The sequence below is a fragment of the Pogona vitticeps genome, chromosome 1 (assembly GCF_051106095.1).
Source record: "Pogona vitticeps strain Pit_001003342236 chromosome 1, PviZW2.1, whole genome shotgun sequence".
Classification (NCBI taxonomy): domain Eukaryota; kingdom Metazoa; phylum Chordata; class Lepidosauria; order Squamata; family Agamidae; genus Pogona; species Pogona vitticeps.
The window spans coordinates 226,966,234-226,987,333 of NC_135783.1; the positions used below are offsets into that span (position 1 = coordinate 226,966,234).

Below are 21,100 nucleotides of genomic sequence, written 5' to 3' on the forward strand. Positions count from 1 at the left end.
AGGGCTCATCTTTGAAGATGAACTTAATGCAGAAACACTCCTTAAAGAATGAGGGAGGTTTCTGTTTGTTTGCTATACTTTGTTCACAGACCCAAATTATTTTATTTCTTTTAATATCCACTTCTAAACCACGAAGATTCTTAAAATGGATTGCGACTGTAAAAATGTAACATTGCTACTACAAAGATGATATATTCGGAGATAAAAAAGAAAAAAGAAAAGCCACCAAATAAAAACAGCAAAAAGTTACAAAACAGAACAGGAGGAAATCATATTAAAATCTGATGCCTCTACAGTTTTTTTCCTATAGGCCCGTAGAGAAGGACTTTGGTAGACAGACAGGTAAGACGTTCTAGAGGTAAGGAGCTACAAATGAAGAAGTCCTGTCCACCACTATACAGTACTTCAAAACATAGAACAAATGTGTGCTCTTTTTGGACAGCTAGACCAGAGGAAGTCACCAAGATTTATCCACTGCCTTCTCTTTACCTCACATTACTGTCCCAGGCTCCAACCACACCTCTCAATGTGAGTTTGGACTGAGCCATAATAGCAGTTTGTATCATGAAATAAGGACTGTTTTCAAGTAGCAACAAACCCATACTCCAAGGATACCTTTACGTGGGCTTCTTCTTTTTGAAGAACTAGAATATGCTCATTATCAGAATGTGTTCGATCATGACACCAGGAGCAGGAGATTGATTATGGTACTCTGCTGTGCTATTATGTTTGGAGTGGACCTGTTGCATTTTCAAGCAAGGTTTTCTAAAAGAAGAACGTCATCAGCTATTGTGACAGTTACATAGCAACTCAAAGACATTTTGGAGAACAAATGATCAAACCGCTACTGAGCAGGAAGCTTTGGCAGCATGGCTCGCCTTTGCCTCCCTTCCTGGATGATGTGGGACTCCTATTCTTGCAGGAATCATCATTGGAGAGAGGGGGGAAACGTTAGGTTATTTAAGGACATCCCCCCTTCCCGCCCTCTTCCTTTTCTGGCATTGGTAAAGGATAGAGCTCTGCTGCTCTGCACTGTCTCGAGCTGCGTCACATTCGGAGGCCAGCAGGAACAACACTCAGGAGTCTGAAAGGGGTAGCATCGGCTACCTCCTGTGGTCTGATCGCTGAATATTTATTTAAACCCGGGTGATTATTTACAATTTTACCTTAACCCTTCTGTATATTCAATTAATTAATTAATTCAATTCTAATTTTATGTTATTGGGAGTGGGGGGGTTTCAAGTAAGGGGGTTGTGACTGCACGGCTTACAGGTTGTGCTGCAGCATGAGCGGCGCTTGGGGGAATTACTGGTTGGCTCTAAGATTTATAAAAAAGAGAGAGAGAGAGAAGAGAAGCAAAAGAAAGGATATGTAAGATAGAAGGATCCAGCACCAGGACATTGCATTTGTGTGTCGGCGTGATAACGTACAGCTGTGAGAGTCGGGTAGGCAGGCAGTGCCAAGGTTTGTTTGTTTGTTTGTTGCATTTATTGTGGACATAGTCTACTCTGAGCGGCTCACAACATAGAAGATAAAAACAATTTAAAATATACACAGTTTTACATTAAAAAACAAAACGATATAAAATATAATATCGTAAATTTACAATTTTAACAATTAATTTAAAGCACTGGTTCTTAACCTTTGTTACTCAGATGTTTTTGGACTGCAACTCCCAGAAGCCTTCAACATCAGCACTACTGGCTGGGATTTCTGGGAGTTGCAGTTCAAAAACACCTGAGTAACAAAGGTTAAGAACCACTGATTTAAAGCAAACTGTCCCAAGAATGACTTAATTGACTGAAGGGAAGGTCTGCTTGAATAGCCAAGTTTTCAGCTGGCTTTTGAAAAGCAAGGGTGCCAGCCGAATTTTGGTGGGGAGGGTGTTCCACAGCTGAGGGGCCACCGCCGAGAAGGCCCGATTTCTTGTTTTTTCCTTCTGGGCCTCCCTCGGCGTCAGACCTCTCAGCCCTCCCTGCTGGCTGTGTCGGGTGATTTGGGTAGATCTGGGTGGGAGAAGACGATCAGCCAGGTAGTGAGGTCCCAAACTGTTTAGGGCTTTATATGTAATCATTAACACTTTGAAGTCAACACGGAAATGGACGGGCAATCAGTGCAAAGCAGCCAGAGTGGGGGAGATGTTGGTGTTTTCTCACCCCACTAAGAAGCCTGGCTGCCGCATTCTGGACCATCTGAAGTTTCCGCATCAGCCTCAAAGGTAGCCCCACGTAGAGTGTGTTACAATGGTCTAATCTTGAGATTACGAGCATGTGGACTAGAGTAGTTTGGCTGGCCTTTTGGATTTACAGCTGTTTGGCAGCATCTAGCACAGCTGCTTGGTCTACTATCCATTAGTGCTTTGCTTCTTTCCCCCTCCCATACTCCCTCCTCTTGTGGATCGGTGTTTAAAACGTTGGTGCCTCGTTGGAACAGCGCCACCTTAGTGGTTAGGCAAAGCAGTACGGGTCACAAGGCACCGCATGTGAATCAGTCAGATGTTTTGGCAGCAGCTTCTCTAGATCAGTAAAATAAATAAATAAATAAATTTACAGTAAAATCACAGTATATAGCATAAAATAAAATAAATATTTTAAAAATTGATTATAGATAGAATATTATTTGCATATATGAATAAATAGTTAATTATGGTATAGATAGTTTGTTGGAGTATTATATCTATTTGAAGATTATTAATCACTTATTGAGAGGCTTCTAGATTCATCTTACATTAACTTTAATTGTATAAATTGGTAATCAGGCTAGTAACTGTATAATTAACATTAACTGAATCCATCAGTTTACTTAATAATACTAAATTGAATAAATAATTATTGCAAATTATCAAGAGAATTATAGTTCATTGTAATTTTAGCATAAATAATTAAAAGCAATTAACAGTAATTACATAGAGCCAAATTAAGCACTTTGAATGCAAGGGTAGGGTGGCATCGCTGTAGCAGTCACAGTGGTGAGTTATAAGCTTAATCCTTTTTTCTTTAGTCAAAATAGCATGGGCTGACCATTTATAATTGATAACTAAACTGGTTAGCCACTTGGTGCCTTTCGATTGTTTAAAGTGTTAAGTGCATAATGGCATCGCACAAGGGTCAGGGGAATAAGAAAGGGAAATAGCAGGCCAGAAAACAGCCAGTTCCCCAGGTGTCTCCGCCTCAGTTCTCATTGGATGAGGAATCCTGGCCTGTATGGCAGCAACTGCAAGAAAAAATATTTACTTTGTAGGATGAAAGGCTGGTGCAGCAGGCAGCTCAGTACAATGAGGGTCAGTCATGCCACTCAGCTAGAGAGGCCAAGAGCCACCATAGGGCCAAACTTAAAACTACTGTATAGTGGATGACCTAATGTCCAGATTTGCTGTTCTTGAGGTGGAGCAACAGTCAGCAGGGATGTCCAGATGTGGGGCAGATGGGGCAGCGGCAACACCACGGTCCCAGCATACTGACAAAGGGTGAAGATCAGCTACCAAGGTGGTATCTGGTTCTACAGCTGTGGTTCAAGACAGGTAGGAAGTGGTGGACATGGATGACCTGGACCAGCTGTATGGCAGGGAGGACACAGGCCTGGAGATACTTTCCACTGATGAGTCAGCGCAAGCACTCCATCACCGGTCCCTGCCTGGCCTGGCAGCAGACAATTTAATCCCCCCTTTTATATGCCATTTGACACAGAGGGTTTCAGAGCCTTGAATACTTTGTGGCCCTGTTCTAGCACACAATTTGGTGGACGGGCTGCACCATATCCCGTTGAGCACTACAGCTGGTGTAGGAGTTTGGCCGTACCCATCTGTTCCAGACATGGGTTACAATACCATGCCTCTGTGAGCCTTACCATTCAGCGATTATGCAATGACCTTAGGTGAGCATCTCACCCTGGCGACTCAGGAAAAAATTTGAAAGAACATATGTAGATCTATTTGAGTTGTTAAACAGAAATGTGGAAAAAAGAATATAGACAATGAGGATGAGAAAGACAAGGAGAGACAGAGGAGGAGGAAGCCAGATAGGACATGGTCCAACTGGCTACCGGGATTCTTAATTTATGCTGGTGTGATTGTAAAGGCACAACCATGGCGGGCGCAATCCGTATTTCAATATTTGGACTTAATATACAGAGCATACATGGATTTCGCTGGGCAGGCTTGGCTTAACTATGATAAATCATTTCACATGTGCAGCACAATTCATCCGAATCTCAGATGGGATAAGCCCCTGCCGGGTCTTAGGTTGCAGTCCATGACTCCAGTCAGACACAACTTGGGGGATAGTTTCAATAGCAGACATTTGAACAGAAAGGCTGCCCAGGTTCAAAATCCCCATGTAGGAGTGGGGCAGGTGGTTCACCCCCTCTTGCTCTGCTGGAATTACAATGCCAAAGGCAGTTGCACCAGGAAACCATGCCGTTTCAGGCATGACTATTTGGCATGTGGGGGTCAGCACCCCAGAATATTGTGTGTGTTAGAGCCGGGGCCCAGCATCAGAATAGAGGCACAGGAGGGGGTAAACAACCCAGTAGTGGAGGGGGTAACACTGGAAAAGAGTCCCAGTCCAATTAGGGTTGCAGTTTTGGAAGCCTGGCTACATGATTACCCCTGCAAGGTGGATGCTATTTATTTATTAGACAGCTTCAAGTATGGCTTTAGGATCCTGGCTGTCAGTGAGCACAAAGCATATTTTGTGCAGAACCTGAAGACCGTGTGTGGAATGGAAATTGTGGTTCAGGAAAAAAATTGCCAAGGAAGTACAGGAAGGGAGAGTACTGGGACATTTCACAACGCCCCCTTTAAAAACCTTAAGGATCTCACCTTTAGGAATAGTTCTAAATTATATCCAAATATTAAGTCAGCCTTCCCGATTTTGCCAGCTCATCCACAAGATTTTGATCTGTTAGGCTTTCAATTTCAGGGATCCTTTTACATCGATACACCTTGCACATGAGTTATTCTATATCCTGCGTGGCATTTGAGTGTTTCAACGCGTTTATTGAATGGAAACTCAGGAGCAGGGTGGGCTGTAAATCTACAGCCCATTATCTCAATGATTTTCCTTTTTGTGGTGAAAGTAACACAGGGGAGGTGTGCATTTATTCTAAACACTTTTGCAAGCAATGGCAGAGGAGATAGGTTTAGCACTGGCAGAGGAACAAAGAGAGGGACTGGCTACATCCCTCACTTTCCTTGGCATTGAGCTACATACTGTACAACAGACATCGAAGCTGCCCAACAACAAATTAGCTGATCTTAAGATTCGGATAGCATCCCTATTACAAAGAAGAAAGGTGTCTTTGCGAGAGCTTCAGGAGATTGTAGGCCATTTAATCTTTGCTTGCAGAGTCATGGTGCTGGGTCACGCCTTTTTGCGCCTGCATCACCCATGGCATAGGACGAGGGTTATGTGTGGTATGAGGAAGGACCTACAAGTCTGGCGTCAGTTTTTAGCTCAGTTTAATGGATTATCTTTCTGGATAAGTGAGATAGGGCTTAAGGTGGACTTCCAGGTCCATTCAGATGCTGCGGGTTCTCTAGGGTTCAGAATTTATTTATGAGGGAGATAGTGTACTGGCACATGGCCTGAAGATTGGCATCAGTCCGGTATTACCAGAAATCTAACATTCCTGGAATTCTTACCAATAGTGGGCATGCTGTGGCTATGGGCAGAAGAGTGGTCAAACTCTGTTGTGCGCTTTTGGTGCAATAAACAGGTGGTTGTTTACATTCAGAGAGGGTCATGACATTGGTTAGGGCATTCACATCGTGGGGCTTGAAATTCAACATTTTGGTTCAGGCACAACACGTTCCAAGGACAGACAATAGTTTAGCTGATGCCTTGTTGCATCGACAGATTGGGCATTTCAGGGAGTTAGATCCAGAAGCCAATGAGTTCCTGGAGATTCTGCCCCCAGAGGTTTAGCAGATTGGTGTGAGGATGCAGAAAGAGCAACATGCTTGGCCCTAGCACCAAGGACACGAAAAGGGTACTATGCTGTGAGTATAGAGTTTCAGGAATTTAGGAAGCTGGTTAACCTGGAGCCGGTCTGGCCTGCACCAGTGCATCACCTTCAACAATTCATTGTGTATCTGAATAGCAGAAAATTGGCACCTGGAACTATTCAGGGTAGGTTACTATTCAGCGCTCATTTTCTATGCTAGGATTAATGGGTACCAGAATTATTCCTCAGATTACCACATTAGGAAAATGATTGAAGGGTGGTCCAAAGAAAGAGGAAGAGTGCAGGACACCAGGGCTCCCATATCACTTGCATTGCTAGAACGCATCTGTCAGTAGTGTGAGTTTCTGTGTAGGGATGAGTATGAAATGATTTTATTTAGAGTAGCGTCATTGTTGACTTTTTTGGGGGGCCCTTAGGATTAGCGAGGTAGTTACTGCTGGAAAGAAGGACAAGTCTAGAGTTCCTCTGCAATGACAGGATATTAAGGTTATGGATGGAATGGTACAAAATTTTATTAGATGATCCAAGGCCAACCAAATAGGGTGTGCAACTTATGCTAGCACGTTGCCATATGGAAAGAATTTGCCCTGTGAAGGCCACCATTGAATACTTGAGTGTTAGAGGACAAGATCGAGGCTATTTCTTTAAACATAGAGATGGTTCCCCATTAACAAAGTATCAGTTCTGGAAACTCACAGACGCAGCGTTGGATTGGGTTGGCATACAGGGATCATGATTTGGAACACACTCTTTTAGAATCAGGGCAGCATCCACAGCTGTTGCCTTGGGATACAATACAGACGAAATTAGTTTGGATAGGTGGTCTTCATCCAACTACCATAGATACATCAGAACACTTCCCAGTGTCTAGGCAGGGGGGCTGGTTTTTATTGTATTTCCACAGGTTCCGTGATGACGGGGAGACGGTGACATGTTTTGATTTTAGTCACAACTATGTTTATTGGGCAGCGTGTTATGTGGCTGCATCCCCATGGGGGAGCAACCCGGGCCTTGGAGCCAGAGCCCACATTGTATGGAAGGGGCTGTGTGGGATGTTGTGGAGCCAATTGTGTAGGGCTGTCGATTTTGGCTAATTTCCACCAGATTTATTGGTCATACATCTGGGTGGCAATGATCTGGCCAGGCATCGTGGAAAAGCCTTAAACTTGGACATTTTGCACGACATGAGATAGTTGAAGGCCTCGTATCCGGCCGTGCATATGGTCAACAATCGTCCCTAGGTTGGCATGGAGAGATGCCATTATTTTTTTCTCCATTAACACAGCACGCAGGAGTGTCAACCGGGAGGTTTGCAGAGCGGTCTGCACTGGCTTTGGATCGGTGGTTGGGCACCAAAGGATCCGCATGGATAGGCCTGAGGTTTTTTCAGAATGATGGCGTACATCTTTCCGATTTTGGTACAAATGTACCCAAAAAGCATGGGGGCTGCTTTTTGAGTTCAATAGGCTTGATGGCGGGCATGGGACTTAGCATGGCTAGTCCCTATGCTGTGGCGGGTAGTGCGGATATAACAGGTTTTCTGGTGAGTCCCAATCAAAATTAAGGTAAGCTATAACCCATCTGAAGTCCCAGCGCTGCGGATTGTGTGATTACAACACTTGGGGAGAAAGATGCGCTGGGCCACAACCGGACCAACAGTCAAGCTGGCTTGATGTCCACGGGTGGTCAAATTGTGGCCGGCCAGGTTTTCACTGTCGTTTAAGACCGTGAAAACATGGGGCCAGGGATTTGCCCATTTGTTGCTTAGGGGTCCTTTGAGACCTCTACGATTTAACCTGATTCCGCACTACGGCAGCCCCCCCCCTTTGCCAAAGGATGGCAACATTATTATGATTAATAAAGTGTGGCCCGTGTTTTAATCCATAATCTTTGTCTCGCGTCTTTATTCCGGAATTTTAGTAAAATGTAATTTATAATTTGTCTCTTTGCAAGGGGACGTGCCTTAAAAAATGGTCTAAAGGTCTTTAAAATGGTCTTTTAACATGAAAATTATACAACCTCAAAAGTAAGGTGGAAGCCAGAAGGAAACCAGTGTTTTGCTTTTAAATGGAATTTTAGTACAAATAATTTGTTCCTGATCACGTACAAGTCTCTTACAAAGGGACATTTCCTGAAAAAATGTTCACAAATCTGATAAATAAACATGAAAATTATGCAGCCTAAAAAATAAGATTGGAGCCAGAAAGAAAACAGGCTAGCTATGTGGCAATTGCTGCTGCCAATTCATCTGACTCTTTTATGATGAAAAACCTCGTTCTTCTGCCATTTTCTCCTCCTGCCTTAGCAGTACAGTGAGAGGCTGAGTTAAGGGACAGAAGAGATGGAAAATTAGCCCATGGATCAATTTCGTCACTACTCTGAAGAATCTGGCCTTCTGTTTATCATCCTGCTGGGTGGGAAGGATGCCCTTCCACTGCACTCGTCTTAAGTTCTGTATAATAGTAGAAACAGCAATCATGGCATCAGGTGGAAGGAGAGGGAAAAGGCTGGAAACTGGAACTACAGAATGGATTATACCTTTACTAAAGGTTTGGAAATGTGCACTCCAGCAATAATGGAACTATAATAATAATGGTACTATTTATAACTATCTATTCATTGTTTAATTAATACGTTGGCTCTCTCTCTCCATGGCAGACCCAAGGCAGCTCGCAATCAATTAAAACAATATAATCCAATTAAATTCACAAAGGATATATATATTTAAAAAAAAACAGCTGAAGAACATAAAACCCACAATGTACAAACAATCAAAACATAACCACTCAAATCAGTGTGTTCAGCATCCCATAATAGCCCCAACTTTTCTAAATCTATTAAAACACTGTCTAAAAAGGAAATTATTTGGCTGCTGGTGGAAAAACAGAGTCGGGGGGGGGGATTCCACAGTCTGCAGCAGTGACTGAAATGGCTCTCTCTTGCATGTTTGTCAACCTGTGAGGACAATGAAATCTTGGTAGCTGTCCTTAGTGGAAATAAGAGAAGAACATCTCCAGAACATCATAAAAGCTGGAGAGGGTGATATGGCCTTCAGATCGCCTAGTCCCAAGCTGTATATGGACTAGGCAAGTATAAGTCATGACCAGCATTTTCAGTGAAGCTGTTGGAATAGGGGAGTTATATACTCCCTGTAATCAGTCAGCAGTTTGGCTGAAGCACTTGGAAGCAGCTGTAGCTGTAGTAGTAGAAGTAGTAGCAGCAGCAGCAGCAGCAGCTGTTGTTGTTGTTGTTGCTGCTGCTGCTGCTGTTGTTAATAATAATAATAATAATAATAATAATAATAATAATAATAATAATAATAATAATAATAATAATAATAATAACAACAACAATAATAATAATAATAATAGAGAGTGGTTTGTTTTGTTTTGTTTTTCTTTTAATAAATATCTAGGCCTGTGATCAGCTTCAGCTAAATCCTGAATTTTGAACTAAATAATTCTGGTTTCTTTGAGGTTTGCATTGAAGCAGAACAGTCAGATTTGGTTCTGGGGCAAAGCAAAAGGGTCCAGAAAATTTAGATCTATTTGGGGATTTGTATGTCTAAAATAAGAATGAAAAAGCCAGACAATATCTATTTATCTGCCAAAGGTTGTGATGAAGAGCAGACGTGGTTTTGCTGACTGACACTGAATGTGAAGTCTGAGACCAAAGTATAAGCATTGCAATCACAGTGCTTGTGCAGGGGATTTGTGAGGTCATTAAAAGGGATATAATTCATTTCACACAACTCTTTGTCATATATTTGGCCAGTTCTAGCAACATGGGTAGCAGTCATAAGGAAAGACATTTGATAACATTGTTGTGTTGCTTTTAGTCTTAGCTTAATTCGATTCATCTCATAACCTACTAGAATCTCGTTAATATTACTCTGGTGGCCTTTTGCCTAGTCCTCCCTTTGCTTTTCTCATTTATTTGGGTAGCAAAATCTGTTTCTTTGGTGTGTCAGTGTGTAGCTTAGGCATACTGTACACTGACTCCATCTCTCCATCTCCTTGGTCCTAGTTCTTGTTATACATCCGATTTTCCTTCTCTATGTCATTCATTTTGAAAAAATGCCCATCCTCACTCCCTCTCTTGATTGCATGCATGTATATGTCTATATGCACCTGTGTATACGTTCACACGCCACTCTATGTTCAACTGAATACTGTCAGCAGGCATATTTACTTTATTCACAAAGCACATAAAATATGATTATATTTATACTTAATTCCTTTATTTAACAAATATTATGATTATTTGCATTAATGATTAAATGAATCACCGTAACAAGCACAGTAAAGAATTACTTTCCAATCCATGATATGTCCTCATATACAGTATATAATTTACACTTCCAATTTAACATACTGTTATATTGCTATTGTATCTGGTCATTAATTTAATTTAATCATGATGCATCTCCATAGCAGTGATACAAATGCATTTGGTACTCAAATGTAGGGCTAGGGATAAGCAGACTGGTTTGCTTTTATTCACAGGTGTAAGCTGACTATCACTGTCAAGAAGGTCAACCTGAAAAATCAGAATCACCCCCATCACTTTGAGGAAGGGGAGAAGACTCCCAAAGTGCTGCCTGCCTTCACTGCAGGCAGCAAATAAGCCGGTGTAAATTGCCAGTGCAATACAACAGCAGGAGTCTGCTCCACCACCTTAGGAGGCAAGAAGAATGGTTTGTATTCAGAAGAGAGAAAGAGAGAGAGAGAACTCCCAGCAGTCAGGCAGCAAGGGGTAGACCTAGGGGGCAAAATGAGGAGTGCTGAATCCTCTGGCAGCAGCTGTCAGACTGCCATTGCAAGAGATTTCACCAGGCAATGATTGAGAGGATGGGGTGGGAGGAGGCGTAGGGCGCCATAAGATGGAAACATTTTGCTTTTACAAAAAAACCTCAAAACTCAATTTAGAGAAGCATAGTGCGGGCATACAAGCATATGCACACACATGCATTTTCTGAAATTTGGTCTATATTGTAGTCTTTAGATTTTAAGATGTTTCTAAATTTCATATAAACCAGGGGAGTGGGGAATGACAAAAATTATACCCAAATTAAAGGGAGCGCTGGAGATCTGAATTTCCAGATTCAGGAACTAGACCAAATCACTCTGCACCTCATCTGGATCCAGCCCAAAGCACTGAAGTGGTCTCTGAACTAAATCAGGGGGCCCGCAGAAATATCCATGTAAGTCCCTTCAGATCAAAGCAAAAATATCTAAGTAGTAACAGACAGACATACAGTCTGTCATCACAATAGTAAGCCACAAGTGGCTTATTATATCTGCCATACATCAAAATATACTAGTTGTTGTCCATCAGCTTGTCACTCTTAACAAGTGGTATAGCCAAACAGAAACAGTCCTGCCAGTTTTACACTTGGAACCACTCTTAATCTCTTCTTCCCTGCACAGAGCTTCATTGCATACAGCTTCATGGGTTAACTCTGCCCTGGTCTGTGAAGCAGGAATCATTATCTATACATAGATGTGGAACTAGAAGCAACATGGAACGTTGCACAAGTCTGTTCAAACAACACAGATTCCTTTGCTCCCCTTCGACCGCAAGGGACTAGGGGGCTGGTAGAGATTCATTCTTGTTTTTGTTTTGAGAGGCAACCTCTACAGACTCTAATGGGCAAAGAGACTGCCAGTCCCCTTATTCCTTGCAGCCTCCATGGAGTTTAGCCACTCCCACCCATTTCCTCCTTCTTCCTCACAGGGACACAATGGTTGACAGAGGTTTTATTTCCCACCTGTGAGTAACTGAAAATTCCAGCGAGGAGTTTGGGGAAAAAAATTGGCAGCTGTTCCCAGAATTCAGGCTGAGAGAAGTATTGAATTATGGAAGCTGAATTCCAAAAAAAAAAAAAAAAAAAATCTAAAAATCTCATGACACAGATAAGTTCCACACATTCCCACTTTGGCCAAAAAAACAAACAAACAAACAAAAAAAAAAAACAGAAGGAGACCATGTGAAAGTGCCAGTAAGCACATTCTACAGACTGCGTTTCCACCATTGGCAGAGCCCCAATAACGGAAACACTGTAAGTGTATTCAGCTGAGTATGCTTCCAGGCACTGCTGTAGACTTTTGCTGAAGACTTCAGTCTTCCTGTGTTCTAGATGGTGTGTAGACATAGGATTGGGGCTTATATGCTTGCCCATTCCCATCATGCTTCAAACTCTACCTGTATTCAGGCAATGATGCCTTCAGAAGGCTCATTCAGAAAACCTGAAGTGCTTTCATTATGATTTCGGGGTTCAGAGTTTGGTTCTTTTCAAGTGCTTGATCCTAAGATCTTAAGACCAGCCACATGTGGAAGAAGCAAAGGATAGCTCCTGTCACCAGAATCTCCCATACATTCAGTGCCTCTCGATAGCTTGTAACGTAGCAGTTGGTTGGTTGAAATGCCAAACCTCTGCTTTTGAATTGTAGTGCCAAGGGCCATTCAGCAATCATCCACTCCCAATCTGAGAACCACTGGTTTAGTGAAAACATGATGCATGCTAGAGAAACCTATGCAAGGAGAAAGTGTCACTGTTTCATACATGAAGTTTAGCCTCACACAACTCTCCCCTAGGCATGACAACATCCACTTCCAGATTCTTTGAATGGGATTCTTCTGCTCTCGTCCCTCACTTTCTCATTGCCATACTTAATTTCAGTGTGAGAACATGTAAAACATTGGCCCATTGCTATTCTAAAACGTTCTTAATTTGTTTTCATTATTTTTTCAGACAAGAGTGTCTAAACAGAGCACTAAAACTCCTTACGTTTCTGCTTGTTTTTCTTCTTAAAGGCTCTCTTCTTGAATATACTAGATTTATGAATTTAATTTCTGCTTTATAGAAGTTATTACTTTTAACAACTAGAGGAGAGAGACTCTAAATTGCTTTTATTACTGCTAGATCGTCAAGACATCTTGCTCTGTGTTGTCATTTACATTTCACATTAAATGTGAAATACATTTGGAATGAACAAATATTTGTTTTAATTTGACCCATCTGCCAGATAAAATATAAACAGCAATGCTACATCACAATATTTAAATTAAGCAATTTGTAAACAACATATCTGTTCATTTTGCTTGGGTTAAAAGCACCCTAAAGGATCTTTTTTATGAAAGACACAACTTCAAATATATTATTCTCATGGACATAGGCCATGATTTCTGTCTTCTGTTCATTAATTTATTTTCTAACCAAAGTTAATTAGTGAGACTCATCTTAAAAAGATATTTGAAACACAGCACAAAAGCCACTGTGGAAAAACATACTAAACCTCTTAACTTCACACACACTCCATCCTGACACACACATAAATATTTGTTTGTATTAATGCAAAGCTGATTGTGTTCAAAAAGGCATCAACTAAAAAGTCACAGAGGGATGCCTCATTTTCCCCAACTCCCATCAAGTCTCAGAGAAGTTTCTTAACAAGAGAAACACAATGTTATGCATAGGGAATATGATGCATCAATAGGCCTAGAGAATTGTGCTAAACACATTGCAGCTGTTGACCCAACTTCAGATAAGAAGAGTCCTCAGTTATAAACGGATGCTTTATCTGAAGTAGACATTTTTTGCTCTGTTGACAAAATTACACATTCTCCGGATATGGTGTCATATTTAGTAATTTTCCAAAATTACTATGCTGTCTGTGCATAGTAATAGACCATGTAAGGTCTGAGTAACAAAAATGAGGCCACAAAATAGCTATCCTGCTAAAGTATGTGGATGTTTCATGTTAAAACAGATGTATCTGTCCTAGCAGAGTTGGTGAAGAGAGCATGGTTCAGGTAAGAGGAAGGTAACTGAGTCCCAAATAAGGTGCATCGTAGAGGCCCACAACAAGTTATTATCATTAAATTCCCAAGAAGTGGTGCACAACTTTCCATGCCAGGAAATAAATGAGACGAAAAAGGTTCACAGGCAGAATATGGCAATTTCAGACCTTGGGAAAACTAAACTTTGCAGTACAACTTCCAGAATCTCCAGCAGGTATGTTGGCTGAGAGATTATTTAAAAGTAACACTTCCAAGCACCAGACCACTCTTCAGCACAGTGACTGTGGAAAACCAAAAGAACCAACAAATCAGCTTGAATTATAAAGCAAACAGTGTGACTGAAACTGTGTTATCTGAGCTGTATTAACTGGATAATATTAATGGTTAACAATCAGGAAACACATGAGAACTAAAGCTGGAAACAAAACAAAACAAAAATCCTTTTGTTTTTCAGAACCACTTGTCCAAGATCTAGTTTAATTTTATAACACAGAACAGAAGGAATATAAAATATACTACAAGGGAGACAAAACCTGCACAAAGTCATTGAGCTTAGTGGCTAAAGGTCTGAGCCAGGAAGTCATGTCAGTTGTGGTCAGTGGTCCTTTGCAAACTATTATTTCTCAAGAATCACCTACCAAGAATGTTAAATATATTATAGCCAATAGTGACCTTATTTACCAAGATAACAAGTACTTCAAATCTATGAAAAATCCTTACAAATGCTTAGCTGTTATACTTCTACATTTGTTAATTCTTGTTGATGACGAAAACAAGAAATACTGTTTAACTAGAAATTACATTAGAATTGAAGGAGAAGAGAACTTTTATTTTGTCTGTTTTCCCCTTATTGGATTTATAAATCATGATAAACCAACAAGCAGTTCTCCAGTCTTTCATTATGATCTGTGGAAAGATCTCTCAGGCGAGCAAATGAGATGAGTAGCTTTGTCTAAGCCTGTAACATTTCCCCTATATTTTAGATTGGCTTTTTAAAATGATAACTGATGCCATGATCTTTTCTGTATGGAATCTAATTTTGTTTTGTGAGAATTTTATGTCCGTTTGTTACTGGCTTATTTTAAAATATGTATGTGCATGTGCGTATGTATATACTTTAAAAAGTATTGTTTTATACCAGATGCCAGCAAGAATTGGTTCCAGCATCTCCATATTTTCAAGCTCTTTTCCATTATCTTTGGGATTGCAAACAAACTTTCATTTTCTTTCAATAATGCCACATAGTTAAGAATATCGATAATACACGAGCCACTTTCTAATCCCATATTTCTCTCACACACTCTCATTCTTCTTCATTTAAACATATCAAGTTGTGATGTATGTCCTTTTAACTTGATGCAGCAAGCTTTCTTCAGGTTACCTCTCTGACATTTACTGCATCTGGGATTTCCAGCTTGCAAATTCAGACTATCATAGCAAAAGTGGCTAGAAAACTATACAGTACAGCCATCAATCTATGTTGCTGTTTTGAGTTGTTAATAACTGTGCACTTTATCCACCATTCAAGACCTCCAAATATCCAGAGAGTTCTCAAAAGAACCACTACCACCATGACAACAACGTCTGTGGCTTGGCTGCATGCACCTTCATGTGTTAGCGAGTTCATTTATTGCAGCACTCGCATGGTATGAAGCAAGCCAGTAGAAGCAAGGAATTGCGGCAATTCAAGCAGAACATGATGAAAAGCACATCTAAGAGCCCTTAACAAGATGCTGAAACTACATTGATCACAGCCTGGAAAGATTCTCAAGACGGTATGATGACAACTTGATTAGGTTTTGCCTGAAAAATGTGGCAAGAAAGATCAGAATCAAACATAATTCCCAAGCTCAAGGGGTGGGGAAACGAGATTCCAACTGTAAGATCAGAACAACAACGCAGCTCATCGTTGCCAAGGCGTAGCTGAAAACAGAGCAAAATGTAGATGAAAGAAAGGCTGCCAGCTTTTAAACTGTCTTTGCTCTCACACTTTCAATAGCATTCTAAACATGTGAAAGGAATCCCCTTCCCCTGGTGTGGTAACAGCTCACGTGTATTCACGATCTCCACACATGTACCTTGGCAGTATGGCTGCCTGCTTCTCCGTGGCAATTTTAGCATGAATAGCATGAAATGCAGTGGCTTGCATAAGTCAGAGGGCAATTATACAGTCAATTACTATGGGATTTGCTCCACTTATAAAGCAGGTGAATTTGATTTTTTTAAAAAAATGTCCACATGACATACAAGGCTCATTCGAATTGGTTCAGCCTATTTAAATCCAAGCCAGATGTTTTTCCCTGCCTCCAGAGGACTACAACTTTTCATGATGGGAGGACTTGATCTGGCTCTTTTCACTGCAGTTGCAATTGTAAAGATCCCAGCGGGGCGCGACTGTGTCTGTAGTGGCTTTTCCCCCTCTGCTACAGGGGTGCTTCTACTTTTTCAAGCAAGAATGATTTGAGCAGGATTTCCCCATATGGAAGTTGTGATACATTCTTGTAAAGATGGGAGGGAGGTGTCTCTTGGTACTGTTTTGTTGACAGGCAGTTGAGGCATGATGTTCAGGCCTGGGAGGGACATGCAAAAGCAAAGCACTGTGATTTTAATGTGGGGGATCAAGTGCTAGGCCTGAATCCTGTCAGGTCATCTTTTATTGGGGAGCAAAAGCTGAGTATTGTTAATTACTTAATTGGCAGGTCTGAAAGTGTTATTAAAACCAGCTCACCTATCTCATCCATTACTCTTTCCCCTTATTTTCAATGTCAGGAAGAACAACCTTCAGAACACGGCCCAAGAACCCAAAAAACCCACAACAACCATCAATACATGCAGGAATTGCGTAATCTCTAGTCACATATGGTTTCAAACTACTGGCATGATAAACTGTGATCAGAGGTGATATAATTTGCTGCATGTGTTAGTTGAAAGTAAGGGAAAGAAGTAAAAGTTGGGAAAAGAATGGTGGTGCTCCCTGTTATGGAATCATTCTGACATGTGAATTATGATACTGTTCAAATTCTTGACGTTCTGCACTCTTTTACTATGAAGTACCTTTCCATGTTATTTTTCCACAGAAAGTTTTTTGAGAAATGTTGTAGTCTGAAGCTTTAAATGAGAAAGCAGCTTCACAGCAAACCATAAAAGGGTCGAAAGAGACAGGATCACAAGAAGGAAGGAAGGCTGTGGTCTGGAATGTAACTTGCATTTAGAAGCCCAAAAGAAAGGTTGCAGGGTAGTTTTCAGGATAGCCCCCAGAAAGGAACCAGTGTCTCCACTAGTGCTACCTCCAATGAATCCGGTAGCAACTCCAACAGCTTGAGTATCAGCAAACCTTTATTTTTGTATGAAGGTAGCTTTACCTACTATGGTTTCTAGTAAAGGCACAGGAGCAGGATCATTTAAAAAAAAAGGTGACAATGCAAAATATATCCCAGAAATAATTAACCAGCACCTCAGTTCTGAGCACATTTCTTGAGAATGAAACCCCAGTAATGTCAATGAATCTTCCGCATGGTAAAAGATTTAAGATTACAGACCAGTGCTGCAATTCTGTTTTAAAATCCAATGAATGGGAAAGTTAAAATAGGCCACCAAGAGTAAAAACAGCAGTGGTTTCAAAGAACTATATACACTGCTTCAGTACATTTTCTCTCTCATAATCAGGGAAATCTACAATAGATGTATCAGTAATTCTACAACATGATTCCATACCCACTTTCCTGGATATTTCCTAAACTGAAATGGGAGTTAGCTTCTGAATAGAAATAAATAGCACTGTGCTGTAGAGGTGCAATTTCCAAAAACACATTCTTTCATTTTGGCAAGGTGGATGTATGAAGAGCTGGGCCTTAGTTAATTTTATATATAATTCATCCTTCTGAACCCCATTTCATCCTTCATTCAAAGTCTCCATCTCGACTATGGAACATTGTGCTGGACTGTAAAGCAGAGAACTCCCTTCATTTGAATAAAAAATAGGATGCAAGTAGGGCTAGGATATTATCAGAGCAGAATGACTTGTGGAAGCAAATTGAATGTGAGGACCCCCCACTTAATTTAAGGGAGTTGAGATCCCAGCATTATAGAAGCAGAGCCTTTAGAGTTAAAGTGGAAACATTTCAATAAAGACAGCTTTTTAAAATAGTGATGGGAGAGTGATGTGGAAGGAGTACAGGAGTCTGCAAAAAAGCACCAGCCATTTGATTCTACACATAAAGAAAAGGGGAATGCAGCTGAAATGAAAAGCATTCCTTTCAAATACCCATTCTGGGCCATTCATGCTTACTTGAATATCACCCCGCACAGGTTCCACACAATTTATGTGCACCATTTGCTTTCTGCTGAGCAACATTATTTCCATAATGAATATAGAATGGTGTAAAACTAAAAGGGATACAAGCCCTACTGCATTTTCCCCCCTCCACTTCTTCCAGAATTAAACCTGTCTCCGTCACTTGTCTTTCATTTTGTAACTCCACAAGGCCATTTCCTCTTCCTCAGTTGCCTCCCCGCCCCCACATCTGCTACTGTCCTCTCATTATGATCTTACCGAGGAAGAGAATTGTCTGTTTCCTGGATGTTCTGCCATCAGGATTCTCCGTTTTCCGTAGATACTGATGTTGGCTTTCTGTCTCCCCTCTCACAGCCAAAGTCCCTTGCTTGTGCATCGTAAGAGCTTTCCTCATTTTGTGGCACATGAAAGCTACGGACACCAACACCACAGTATAAACAATGAAGGCAGTGAAGATAGTAGACTGGAAGACTGTCCATCTGGAGGACAAGTTGGTGCATATTGTTACATTTGACCTTAGGTCAGGCATGTGGTGCCGGTTCTTAGCCTTGGTGCAGGGAACTAATCCTTGATGACCCTTGATGATTTCCAAGGGGTACTCTGTGCCCATGGCAAAAAGAAGGGGCAGGGCCACCAGAACAGATGTCAGCCAGACAAAAGCAATGAGGATCTTCACTTTGCAGGGTCCAGAAGCAGCTTTGAACTTGAACGGGTGGCAGATGGCAATGTATCGTTCGAAGCTTAGAGTTGCCACATGTAGCACCGTAGCATAACTGCAGGCCTCGAAAAGGAAGCAGTACAGCTTACAGGCTAGGTCACCTTGAGGGGTTGAGAAAGGGCTCCATATCATGCTGTAGAACTCCACAGGCATCCCCAGTAAGATGACCAGTATGTCCGAGCAGGCCAGACTCACCATGTGATCTGTCACTTCCTTCTGCAAGTAGCCATTCTTCTGTAACAGTCTGGTCGTCTGGATGGTGACACTATTGCCCAGGATGCCTGCCACAAAGATGAGGATGTAGATGGCTGCCAGGCTGATCTTGATCCACTCAGCAACTTCAAAATCCTTAACATGGCTGTCATCGATTATATCCCAACAATATGACTGGTCATCTTGGGTCGACATATTGTAGAACTAGGTACAGAAATGAAGGTCAGGAGAAGGGAGGGATGAGATCAGAACATCTCCCAGTAGCCTTCTAGTTAGCCCAACATCCTTATAGATTTTTAAGCTCCATCTAAACAACTCCTCAGAAGTAAAATGTACTGAATTCACTGAGACTTAATTCAAATTCTAAATAAGCAAACTCTGGATTAAAAGCTCTAGCAGCAATTGACGTACCTACACTGACACTCAGCTACTTTTATTTCCTATTTGAATCAGTACTCCTTCCAAGTCACATTACTCACAGGAGTAATTTAACTCAAAGGAGTTAAATAAAATCTTAGTTGTTACTAAAAAAAAGAAAGAAATATTATTCCTTACAATATGGCTTCTTTTCTGCACTCTGTTCTTCCTGAAACGCTGTTGAATGCCTCTCTTTCTCTGTATTGGTAGTTAAGCCCTCAACTTCTGCAAGTCACTTCTTGTTACTTGCTGTCCCAGACAGCTCCTAGTGAGAGTTCCGGGTGGCTGATAACAACGCCCAGTCAAACATTAACTTCTGACTGAATTGCAGAAGGGATGTGGTCACTGATTAAAAATGAGATAAAGCAGGTAGGAAAGGAATGAAGCAACTCTGATTCACAATAAGCAGGTTGACTTTGCCTTCTCTTCCTGAAATTTGACCTCTTCTTCCCCTTCAAAGGACTATTAAGTAAAACAGGGTTGAGAGGGAGGGAATTGCATTATTGCAGAAAGAACCAGCACAGGCTACTCAATGTTTGATGCATTTTTAAAATTCCTGTTTATTGCATTTCAAGTGGGTGGAAGGTAGTGCTCCCTGTTGGTTAAACTGAGGTTTTACATTTCTCTCCCTCTTCTATGGGGACAACTCCCCATTTATGGTAATTTAACCATGGAAAAAGGGAAGATGATTGCCTTGAGCATCAGGTTTAAACAGCGTGTGAACATGGCATGAGATGAAAAATGGAAACTCCTTGTCAATGACTGTTGATCCCAAGACTCCTTTAAGTACGGTCACTTCTTAAATAAGTGGTGTTTTGTACTGTTAAATGCTTCATGGAAATTAACAGGTAAACCCTTCTTTGCTACAGTGATACAAGGAAGGAAAAAAAGTTTGACATAAATATATTCTTGTGATGCATCTATGAAAAACAAAGAGTTTGTCTTTAAAATCTGTGAAAAGTACAGTCTGTGTTTTTTAAAAGCACTCACCATTATATTACTCTCAGGGCCAGTTCAAGACATTTTGTTGCTCAAGGCAGAGTAACATTACCCACTCACCAATGTGCATAGTCCCCAAATATAGCCAAGTAATTCTGGCACATGAGCCAGTACCTTCTTCCCAGTAAATGTAAATTAAATGACAAACCATAACTCTCCTTACATGATTGTGTAAAGCTGCTGCCTGAGATGGCTGCTTCACCCTTCCTGATGGTAGGGCTGGCCCTGAATGTTTTTATTATAGGAGAGATGGTCCGGCTATCACAGAGCTGTTAAATGCGGTAGGCTCTGTGCGTTTCAAGAGCTGGCAATTCACTCAGTAAGGCAGCAACGGAGGCTGCAACCCTTATCACCAATCAATATTAATTAGCAATAGAAGAGGGATTGAAATTTGAAACTTCAGTTGAACCAAACAGGGAGCACTAGCTTCCACCTATTTGAAATGCAATAAATAAGAAAGAAAACAAAATGTATCAAACATTGTCTTTCATCCCTGACTCATGCATTCACTGTGTGCTGTTTGTCTTTTCTGTCTTTACAGATACAACAACTTTGTTAATAAGCCTGCAAAAGCTACTTGACTGCAGTATATATGTATACTAACACTGTGTACTAACCTGCTGGAGACCAGAAGAAGATGCACAGAAAATCGCATTTTTATGTGGGGTGTGCAGGATAAAGTTTCATCTTCT

The 21,100-nt window shown here is 41.1% G+C and overlaps 1 protein-coding gene across 2 annotated transcripts in view; it reads right to left on the minus strand.

Annotated features, from left to right (window-relative positions):
- GPR39 (G protein-coupled receptor 39) overlaps nt 1-20,654 on the minus strand; it is a 208,028-nt gene extending 187,374 nt beyond the window's left edge. Inside the window, exons 1-2 of one of the 2 annotated variants that reach the window (XM_020779621.3) lie at nt 20,572-20,654; nt 18,320-19,196 (exon numbers count right to left, since the gene is read on the minus strand). In XM_020779621.3, coding sequence (XP_020635280.3) covers nt 18,320-19,187 — 868 coding nt within the window. In that variant the 5' untranslated portion in view covers nt 19,188-19,196; nt 20,572-20,654. Of the gene's footprint in view, nt 1-18,319; nt 19,197-19,547; nt 19,667-20,571 lie in introns of those variants that run through there. The other variant, XM_020779620.3, reaches the window with a different exon arrangement.
- Nucleotides 20,655-21,100: the final 446 nt, after the last annotated feature.